Source organism: Colletotrichum chrysophilum, assembly GCF_026319265.1.
Source record: "Colletotrichum chrysophilum strain AFK26 chromosome Unknown scaffold_123, whole genome shotgun sequence".
Taxonomy (NCBI): domain Eukaryota; kingdom Fungi; phylum Ascomycota; class Sordariomycetes; order Glomerellales; family Glomerellaceae; genus Colletotrichum; species Colletotrichum chrysophilum.
Genome location: NW_026517410.1, coordinates 58,840 through 70,065, shown reverse-complemented (window position 1 = coordinate 70,065; position 11,226 = coordinate 58,840). Strand labels below are relative to the sequence as shown.

General features: G+C 55.4%; 1 protein-coding gene across 1 annotated transcript; it reads left to right on the top strand.

Annotated features, from left to right (window-relative positions):
- Positions 1–7,552: 7,552 nt before the first annotated feature.
- Positions 7,553–10,048, top strand: PYR7 (CTP synthase; the record flags this gene model as incomplete). The annotated part of the gene is made up of 11 exons (XM_053183559.1): positions 7,553–7,627; positions 7,735–7,791; positions 7,859–7,906; positions 8,042–8,069; positions 8,168–8,297; positions 8,353–8,457; positions 8,554–8,578; positions 8,632–8,659; positions 8,709–8,845; positions 8,914–9,885; positions 9,941–10,048. The coding sequence occupies 11 exons, from the start codon at positions 7,553–7,555 to the stop codon at positions 10,046–10,048; spliced, it is 1,713 nt and encodes a 570-aa protein (XP_053032492.1).
- Positions 10,049–11,226: the final 1,178 nt, after the last annotated feature.

Genomic DNA, 11,226 nt, shown 5'->3' with positions numbered 1-11,226 from the left:
GATGGGAAGTGGCACGGCAGTAGGCTCTGTCGCGATGCAGACTTGGTCGCGCGCGTCGCGGTTGTGTGTGGTAGACGTGGACGTGGTGGCCTTGGAGCGTGGTGCGTTGTGCTGGGGGGAGCGAGCGAACGAGTAGCGGGTGTGTGTGGGAAATCAGCAGTGGAGCGGCCGCTTTTGGCTGGAGTGCTCTGTGCTGGGGCGGGCTGGTGGCAGCCGTCGGGCTTGGGAGAAGGAGGAGGACCGGGCTGTGTGCCTGGGCCTTGCACTTGCCTTCGGGGGAACGACGGGGGGAAGGCGCGAGTGAGTTGAGCAGGCGGCGGCAGGAGTGGGCAGCGAGGGAAGGAAGGCGGCGAGTAAGAAAAAAAAAAATATACGTAGGGGAAATAAAGGAAGGAGAGACAGGGCACCCAAGAAAGAGCGCGACACAGGCCAAGGCAGGCACCATCGAGGTTTGCCAACGCCAGCGACTCGCGTCGTCTCGCCGGGAAACGTTTTGTTTCCTTTCCTCTCGTCCCAATGCGACAGGCTACCTGCTTATTTGGGGATGGGGAAAAGAGTGCAGAGAGAAATAAGGAAGGAAATGGCAGGCAAGTGGGTGATGAAGCAGATGCCTGCCTGCAGTGCAGCAATCGCGAACGTCGCGCATCCACAATAGCAAGCATCAACTTCATCAGCCACCAGCCATCAAAAGACGGCGCGGCATCATCAAAAGCAGCTCACGAGATAATTAGAATAGAACTTACAGCTTTATCGGCGGCCCGGGGGTGATCGGGATGGGGGTGCGAGGATTGAAAAAAAGGGTACGACTTTTCGGGGCGGCGGCGGGAGGGAGGCAGGAGCTGCTCGGGTCGGGGCAGCTGGACAGGACGGGACAGGAGCAACAACCAAACGAGCAGCGGACAGAGAAAGGGCAGACCGATGGGGACCGGCCAGCAATAGGCAGTCAGAGATGCTGAACGAAGGGTGGTCCGGCTTGGTCTTACCTAAGGCTAGGTAAGGTATCCGTAGAGTGAGTGGAAAGTCTCTCAAAACGCAACGCAGGAATCGCGCTCAATGTGCGCGCTGCTGCAGCTGGATCTGGAGTCGGGTTTGGGGGAGGGTGCCGGTGGATGAACGGGAATCGGGCGAGTCTTTCTTGCTGCTGGGAACGACTCGCCAAAATCGCCCTCTGTCCCTGATTCTGCCGCTTGATTGGTTTCAGAGCCTGCTCCGCGAAAATGCTCCCAGACGCGCCACATGGCTGTTTCTGGTTAGACTCGCTTGGACCTCGTGTAGCCGAGAGCCGGAAGAAGCCGACGGCCAATGAGCTGTGAGTGTTAGTACTGCAATAGGAAGCAATTGATGATCCGTTAGTGACATGCAGCACATCGCTCCCATCACTACCAGATTGGGCTCCACCCCTTAGCAGTAGCATATTAGTGGTGTGCCTGCTCCGTCCAGCCTCCTCTTCAGCGTCTGCGTGCTCCCAGGCGTTCGATCGTGGGCGACTGTATTGGTGTCTATCCATTTGGTCTCGTTGGGCAATCTTTACGATGTCGTTGCCGGACCCAAATGAGGTTTTCGGGATCCAACGTTCAACCTCAGTTTGTCGCGTTTCCTTTGCTGACCCTCGAATCCGACGCATGACCATGACCCTGCCGTTCCCGAAGTATTGCCGTTTGACACCGTCCATTCCTCATGCTCGATCACCTGTGACCGCCCCTCCCATAGCCTTTCCGAGAGGCCATTCAGCTTGTCTGATGCTGCCACGCAGCTCATGTCGATCCCCGTTGTCATTCCTCTTCACCCCTGCCTGCAGCAAACAACAGAAAGCCACGAAACAACACAGAGCCAAGAGATCTGCGAGTCAGTGATACGGCTGCGCAAGAGAGCGCCATAGCCAGATGGAAATGATGTAGCAAAATAGAAAGATGCCCGACGTACGATGATCTCAGTCGGTTGTTCTCACGGGTGGCTTCAAGCACTCGCTCGAAGAGCAAGGCGCCGTCCTCGGACTCGGCTGAGGTTGCTGAAGGAGATGCTCACCGCTTGGTGAGTGTTGAGTTCGATAACGATATACAAGGGCAACGATGCTCGGAGAGAGAACAGTAGACGTCCGCACGGGTGTCGACTGCGTGCTGGGCGGAGAGTAAGAAATGATACTGTCGTGATGGATGCTGATCCGACATGGCTGACGTCGTACGAGGTATGACAGAATGATGCCAGTAGCAAAGCTCATGCCGAGATATGGTTGGGCGGCAGGCAAGGCATCGGACTGAGGGTCAATGATCCGATGCAGACGGCGGCGATGCGAGGTTGGCAGCTCGTCACACCAACAGACCAACGTGATGTGATGGTGGCCCTGAGAATCCCAATCACAGCCGCAGGGGTGGTAGACACGAACATCGGTGTAAGCGGGGGGTCCTGGCTTGGTCGGGATAAATTGCTTGAGGCTGGGCAAGTGATAAAGCGTCTAGTAGCAGCCGAAAATTCGAGGGCATGACAGACGAATTGCCGCCCGGTTCTGGCTGTCCTCGTGCAAGCGATAGAAGCTGCATCTGAGGACTGCCGCTGTCGTTCGTTGTCCATGGTTGATTGCTGCAGGATGCCCCGCCAATGAAGCCCAAAAGACGCCAATGCGGTAAAGGCGCATCCTTCCCAGTAACATGGCTCAGGTCGAGGCGGGCCACCCACCAGTCCAAACCGCCCAACCCCGGTGTCAACAATGACCAACCAGCCGTCATCAGAAGCGTCAACGCTGCCAGGGGACCTTGGGAGATGTCTCAACCCCTCCCAGCAGGCTCAAATCGAGACAAAGACAGCCGTAAAATACTTGGGACTTTTTTCGATGGAAAAACCAGATCGTACCGTGGAAAGGCACAGGTAGGGTCCGGGCTGTTCTCAGGGTTTGTTTCGTCATTTGTTGGCGGGATCCCATGTCTGGCGTGGTTTGGCTAGGCCCGGTGCCGGGCCCGTCATGGTAATGGCCCGCATGGCTGGTTCTGGAAGTGTCTCTGCTCGTGCCTGCGCTTTCGCGCTGCTTTGGTGCCCTTTTTGGCGCCTTCTGCTGCTTGGATTTTTGGGCCGGGATCGGGCGTGAATTTGGCTCGCACCAGGTTGATTTTCTTGTGTTGTTTGTTCTTGTGGTCGGAGTAACAAACTGGCTTGAGGTAATGGCAGACGGTCTGGCCAGTGGCCGTAACTGAGAGATGGAGACTGTGGCCAGAGACGGCAGACACCCTTGTCGACCCCGTCCGAGGAGTGGCCCCAGCCAGCCAGCCAGCCAGCCAGGACTGTTTCGACCCTTTGTGGAGGGAGTCTGCCCTCTCTGCGCGCCCTCCGGGTAGGCGGGCTCATGGGAATGCGAGAATTCTGGAAGAATCTCGTTCAATCCGGGAATGATTCGTCTGTCGCCATGGTGGTCATTTTTGAGGCTCAATCGTGCTGGTTTTGGTGTTGAACGGATCGAGGTCGGCCTGTGACTTATACGTGCCCGACGGTGGGAAAACGGTGGTGAGGGCCAGTTGGAGGTACCGTTTCCAGGTCAGTGGAATCCAAAGAGGGCGACAGATAGAGCCGCGAATACGCAGCAACGCAGATGAGAGCAGCTCGAAAGACGACAAACAGCGAGAAAAGGACGAGCAGAGGCGGCAGGAAGGTGAGGGAAAAAAGTGAGAGAAAGAGGAGAGGAACGGGGGCAGGTTGGGCGATTTATGTGAAGTACATGGCAAGAGGTACCTACCTGCCTGTCTCCTCCTCCTCCTCCTCCTTCCAGCCTGTGCTGTGTGCTGTGTGGCCATGTCCATCCACCATTTACCACCTGCACTTTACAGTGCCTGCCTGTCCTTGCCTCACGGTGCCCCGGTGCCTGCCCATCTTTTGCTGCCACACAATCAATGGTTGCAGGTGCTCTCGATGAGCTGCTCTTTCCTTCCCAATTACCTACGTACCTTACGATACACCGACTGCTCCTGCCCAGTTCCTTCTTGTTAGAAATAACTGAATGTAATAGAGGACGGGAGGGGAAGGCTCGGAAGATAAGGTGAGGTGAGGTAGAATCGTGATGTCCGGTTCAATCTGCTGTGTGACTGCCACACCCACTGAGAATATGGACGGCTGGCTCTTTCTTCAGCTTGCTCTGCCAGGGAATGAACCGGCGTTGGCTAGAGGCATGGCATTGCATGGCTGCCCCTCTTCCCGTCCCCGTCACCTCCTCACAGGCACAGGACCTCGTTCGTTCTCAATCACCTCTCCGTCCCATTTGAAAGCCAATTTGATAGACGCCTTACCATTCGATCTGCGTCCGGTTTTTGCTTGCTTTATTTCTCTTCAATGCCTCCTATCTTACATCTTTTTCGCCTCCCACTGCCAATGCTACCCTCTCGGCCTCGAATTACTGACTGATAGACTGCCTGACCACTGCAAGGTCGTCATATCGCCAGTCTCATACTTTCTCGCTTCGGCTTGACCAATATCCACGTGTGCCCCCTTTCCCCGTTTTATTACGAGAAACATGGCCTGCCTCCCCGAACTCCCCCAGCATTGACCGACATCAGCAATTCCTGCCTCATCTCATCTCGTCGCCTTCTCCGGTCGTCGTCTCCGTCGTGTCATTCAGCATTCTCGGCCTCACGTCCATCTTCCATTTGTAGCATCTAACTTGCACAGTCAATTCAGATCAATCAAAGCCCCTCCCTCCAAGCCGGCCGTTCGATCAATTGCACACACAGTCTTGCCACGCTGGCTGACCTGTCGGGAGCTAACTGGCTGGCTGGGTGCCTGGTCGGTTGGTCTGCTGGACGGCCGTGTCTGTCACGCCTCCGGGATGGGTGGCTTTTTTTCATCCTCTTTCTTTTACCTTTTCCTGTCTCATTTTCTTAGTGGGTGGAATGGATGTGCCTCGACACCTTCATCTACCTGGATTCCCATGGATTGCCCCGTCCTATCCTTTACCTCCTCGGCTATCCATCCTGTCCAGGTCTCTCACACACAGTACATGCACCACAATGTATTTCACATTACCATCCCTCGCCGTGTGGTCGGGGGAGCCCAAGGTTGTCTCCATCCGTGCATGTCACCACGCCCAGCACCGGCCCCATCCGGGAGATGATGGGACGAGAGACGAGACGCAGAGTCGCAGACTGCCGTCTTGTGCTTGCAACGACTTGACGGCGTCTGCTGCGCCTTTCGCCCCAGCTCGATTCATCGAAATCCATCCATCCCTGCCCACGACGCCTCCCACGCGAGCCTGTACGACCCTCATCGTGAACGATAACTGTTTGCCTTTGGCCCGTCGAGTTCCTGTACCGTTCCGCATTGGCTTCACCGCTTGAGCCGATTCGGACGCATGCCTGGATGGATGCCATGGCTCCCCACCTTTGCACCTTTGGTGCCATGGCCAAGCACCCAAGATGCCGGACCTCCCACCATTCTCACCCAGTCTGACGACCCCTCTCGCCTTCTGTCTTGACCCAGAATTGACAGCACGACGACAGTGGCACGATATGCTTCCAGGCCAGTTGGTCGAAAGAGCTTTGCTAGCATGACAGTCATGGTTAGGGCACTCCGAGCACTCCCTGAAACACAGCGGTGGTGATGGTCTTCTCCTGGTGGTTGCCGATCTGCCCAAGATGAGGCAGACCAGGCCAAGGGGAAGGGTCCGAATCAATCTGACCATCGCTGTATCTTCGATCTCGACCCACCTGGCCTCACAGTGACCCCAGGCTGCCGCAGCCATGTTCGTTGGCGTCGCTAATCCTGTCATGAGCAAAGTTTCCGGGAGATTTTCAAAGTGTGATTCTGGTGCGTGGTAAGGATGCGTCGACTTGAACCCGACCAACGGAGAGCACGAGACGGTCGATCTTGGATATCCAGCAACACAAACACAAGCATCTCTCGGCGGATGAAACCTGCCGCTCTCTGATTGTCCGAGATGCAAAATGAGGGCGCCTGACAGGACGCTGCGACGAAATGAACCGTCTCATGAGGGTCCAGACTTGGTGTGGAGAAGATACCGAAAGTGAGTTTGGCCGCGGGCCTCTCCTCTGGACCTTGCATCATTGGCGTGCCATCGAGACGGACGGGAAAAAAGCAATTGGAAATCTTGGGCAGAGTTCGTCGAGTCGTACCTACCTTTTGGAGATCTTCGGACCTGCCTCCTGCAGGCGGCATGCCCCTTCCCAGTCAGTCCAATCCCCCACCTCCATTTTGGCTTAGGTTTATGTCAATGTTCCCTGTCTGCCCGCCCTGCACGCCCGCCCTGTGACGGTTCAGTGAATCTGCACTGGGCTGGCCGGGCGGGTTTTATTAGCGGAATGGAGGGAACATCCAGTGCACCATCGTCTAGCGCAAACGTCGGGCCCCATAGAAGCAGTGGAGCGGGGGCACAGACCCCATACCGCGCCATCAACCTGGATGCCCGATGTCTGTTGATGATTTATTCTCCTTCCCCTGTCTCAGTCACAAGCATTGGGAAGCAGTGACGATTGTGCTTGATGGATATGTTCTATCATTTTAAGCACGTCATCCGTATCACTGGTCGCTCATTCTAAGCTGTGGTGGGTTTGTTGGCTCCTACCCTGCATTATCCAATGATGTTCATGTTGTACGTTGCTTTCACCAGTGAAATAATTCCATGGCAACGGTGGCATGTAACTTGAGGTCATGTGATGACTATTCTGTAGCTCTTCTTCGCGGCTGACTGTTCCACCGCCAATGACTGAAATTACAGGCAACTTGTTCAACATCGGCGGAGCCTGAGACCAAGGTTTTTATGAGATCGTCCTCAAGAACCACGCTCATGACTTCGAGATCCGTAGCTTATCACGTCTTTCTGATTAGAATTACTGTCGACATCAAGAATTCACGCCAGATTTCTCGTCCTCAAGTTTGATTCCTCGAGATTTTAGAACCCCGGCAAAATAGTCGCCTTATCCGGGTAATTAAGGCATCGTGGAATGGGAAAGGGATATTGGCGATACTTCCAATTCCCCAGAGGCTGCAACTTTAGACTGATAGTTTCATGCTCAGCCTGACACTCAAAGCTAGCCTGAAATGTTTCTTCACTAGATAATGATGGTGATCATGCTGCTGTCGTTGCCCAAGACAACAACACACAATGAAGCCGTCTCGGTGAACACGTCGGTGAACAGACCATCAAGCCACGTGATGCACTTTACGCGAAAACACGGACCACCCCCTGCCGTAACTGATGGCAGTCGCCCTGCAAAAACCCCTGCTGCAAAGCGCCCTCAGCTGCCCGCCGTCCGCCGCGGGGTCCCACCCCAGGCAGTTGCGCCCTGTGGCACTGTCTTGCAGTGGTGGTGGGCTCCTTCCCCGTTCCTCATCCCCTCCTGTTATGCGTTGAATTGCTTATCGATAACCAAAAATTTCTTTACCTCCGACCGCGTTCGCGTCCCGCCTTTGTCTTGACTCTCTCTCTTCCCTCCCCTCCCCCTCCATAGTCAAGCCGCGAGAGCAACCGCCGAACGACCGCAAACGAAACGCAAGCCAAACCGCCGAGGACATCTTCACTGATTTTTGTTTGGACAATTCAAACCTTAACAGAGCCACCATGCGTTACGTTCTCGTCTCAGGCGGTGTCATCTCCGGAGTGGGCAAGGGCATCATCGCCTCGTCCACGGGTCTCGTGAGTTTTTGAGTCTTGTGGTTGGCGATGCTGGCTGGGCCGGGAGGATGGCCGGCTTGTGGTTAGAACAGAAGAATAGGACAGAAATGCTGACTGTCGATAAACAGCTCCTGAAGACCCTTGGATTGAGGGTGACTAGCATCAAGATCGACCCTTATCTGTCGGTGAGTGAACTTTCCCTCGTGCCCCACCATCTGTGTGAAACCTGACTTTGCTGACGATGACTTGCAGGTCGATGCCGGTCTCATGGCTCCCGCCGAGCATGGTGAATGTTTCGTGGTTCGTATTAGCAGCCCTATTCAATGCCATGTCCCGCCATGCATGGGTGCAAGTGCCCCTCACTCATACCAGTGAGACCAATGGACCGGGACAGGCACAACCTCAACTCATGACGGAAACGCTGACTTGGACCAGCTGCAAGATGGCATGGAGGTAGATCTCGGTAGGTGACCTTCCTCAGAGGAACGACAGTTTCTCCCCTTTTGAAGGGGCAGCCGCCATATCATAGCAGCAAGTCTGACTCCGATGCTCGCAACACAGACCTGGGCAACTACGAGCGCTACCTGGCCATCCGCCTCACGGGCGAGCACAACATCACCACCGGCAAGGTGTACCGTCACGTCATCGAGAAGGAGCGCCGCGGCGACTACCTCGGAAAGACGGTTCAGGTGTACGTTCGAGGAGGTTGCTTGGCGGGCCTTGAGCGGTAGCTTACATTGAGCCAGCGTCCCCCACGTCACCGATGCCATCCAGGACTGGATTGAGCGCGTGGCGAAGATTCCTACCGATGACTCGGGCGAGGAGCCTGACGTCTGCATTATTGAGCTTGGGTGAGTCTTGAGTCTCCTTTCCAGGGGGGTACTTGAAGCCATGTCGTTGTCTTCGCCTTGGCAATTTGTAGGATAAGGCTGACTGAAACTCAACAGAGGAACTGTTGGTGATATCGAGAGCGTATGTGCTGCACCACGCATTTTGTCCAGCGGCATCCACTAATAACAAACCAGATGCCCTACGTCGAGGCATTGACTCAATGTTTGTACCCTCAAGGTTATTCTCTGTGACTATTTCTAACCCCCGATAGTGCGCCACAGAGCGGGAAGCGGCAACTTCATCCAGATCCACGTCTCCTACGTGCCCACCATCCACGGCGAGCAGAAGACGAAGCCCACACAGCATGCAGTCAAGACGGTCCGCAGTTACGGTCTCGTTCCCGATATGGTACTTTGCCTCTTGCCTCCAAATCGCTGCCTTGCTAACTCCTCCAGATTGCATGCAGATGTGAACAGCCCCTCATGGAGCCCACCATCCGCAAGATCGCTCTCCTCTGCCAGGTCGACGTCCCCCAGGTTCTGGTGGTCCGTGACATGCCCACCATCTACCAGGTTCCCCTCCTCCTGAGCGAGCAGGGCCTGATTCCCTGGCTCCGCAAGGCCGTCAACCTCGACGCTCTCCACATTTCCCAGGACCGTATCGAGCAGGGCGGCGCCCTGTGGAAGACCTGGGCGTCTGTCGTCAGCCGCCCCTACGAGGGTGAGCTGAACATTGCCCTTGTCGGCAAGTACGTTCAGTCTCAGGACGCCTACCTCTCCGTCGTCAAGGCCCTCGAGCACTCCTCAATGCACCTCCGCAAGAAGCTCAACATCATCTGGGTTGACGCCGAGCACCTCGAGCCCAAGGCCAAGTCCGAGGACCAGGCTCAGTACCACAAGGCCTGGCACTCGGTCTGCACCGCCTCCGGCATCATCGTCCCCGGCGGTTTCGGCACGAGAGGCACCGAGGGTATGATGGCGGTTTCCAAGTGGGCCCGTGAGAACGGCACCCCTTTCCTTGGTGTCTGCCTCGGCTTCCAGACCGCCATCATCCAGTACGCTCGCGATTTCCTCAACCTCGCCAACGCCACCTCCGAAGAGTTCAACGGCGAGGCCGCCGAGAAGGTCGTCATCTACATGCCCGAGCTGAACCGCAACAACCTCGGCGGCACCATGCGCCTCGGTCTCCGTCCCACCGAGTTCCAGCCCGGCAGCGAGTGGTCCAAGCTGCGCAAGCTGTACGGCGAGGCCCAGTCGGTGGAGGAGAGACACCGCCACCGTTACGAGGCCAACCCCGCCCACGTTGAGAAGCTGCAGGAGGCTGGCCTCAACTTCGTCGGCAAGGATGAGACGGGCGAGCGCATGGAGATCTTTGAGCTCAAGGACCACCCGTATTTCGTCGGAACCCAGTTCCACGCCGAGTACCAGTCCAAGGTCCTCAACCCCAGCGTAAGATCACCTTCCCTCTGGCTTTTTGTACCGTCACCGCTGACACCCATCCCAGAGACCTTACCTCGGCTTCATCGCCGCCGCCGCCGGCTGCCTCGATGAGGTCATCAAGGAGCAGCTCGCTGCCTCCAAGCTCACCAACGGCGTCAAGCACGTCGTCTAAAACCACCATGACCACTTCACAACAGCATTTTTCTTGCGGGTATTTCTGAAAGATGGATACACACAACGGGTATAAAGTAGAACATTGGCGGGCACGAAAGAACTGGAAATCCTTTTCGGAATTGGGTGCGAGCCGCTTTCCTTTGGACGTTTTTACGCTAGAGACGCGAGGGGCGGGCGGGTTCTTATCTAAAATGAAGACAACAAGACACCACATGATGAAATCACGCCGCTTGTTGCTTTGACTTGGGGTGTTAAAAAGGGATTAGATGGGGGACTGGAAAGCATTTTCTCGGCGCGGGCGTTTATGAAATCTTGAGGACCTTACCCTTCTTGGGGCATAGCATCGTAGTTTCAATCTTTGAATAGAAGGCGAATTGCTCTCACTCGCTCACTCGCTCGCACACACACAGTTCCGCTCGCTCGATTGTGGATCTAGGCAGTCTGATTCCTGTGGGGCTGCAGGATGGGGTCGTCGACTCGTTGTGGGCACCCTTGGGCCTCAGAGCCTAGATACAGCTTCTGATATAAGTACGCATACGAACACATTCGTTCATTGGCACCGCAATCAAACTCTGGGAGTTGAAATGGCTTACAGAGAGATGTACTGTCCCAACACCCGGATTTGTGATATCCGCCGAGTTCGCAAGTCTTCGCGTCAGCAAGCTCTGGCATCGGTTCATCAGAGGTCTCTCAGTGGTTATTCAGTTTCAAATACTCTCAAGGTTCTAGACAAGAAGAACAGGTGATCTTAGAATTCGGGTCACTGGAGATGAACTTCCGTGGTATGGACACTCTCTAACTTGACGACGACTGTATCAATGCGCGAGACCAAATCAATTAACCTGTGTCTCCTAAATGACATATGTGGCGGGAGAGGTAACTATCCTGAGTGAGAGGGTGTTTTATAGAGATCTCAGGCGCTGATAGACGGTATGGCAGCCGTGGGAGTATATTAATGCCATGCTGAAGCGTGTGATTGGGTTGCCCACGAACAGCCCAAATAAAACTGGACTGCGAGTGTATTTTATTCTGAGGCAGAAGAGGTCAAGTGGCATGGACCAAACCTTATCGATGAATGGTAATAAAGAATACATTGGTCGCAATCGGCGTTTGTGTGGTTGTCGCCTGGTTTGTATCGTCGTCGCTGATTTATTTGCTTGTGCCTCCATAGGCACC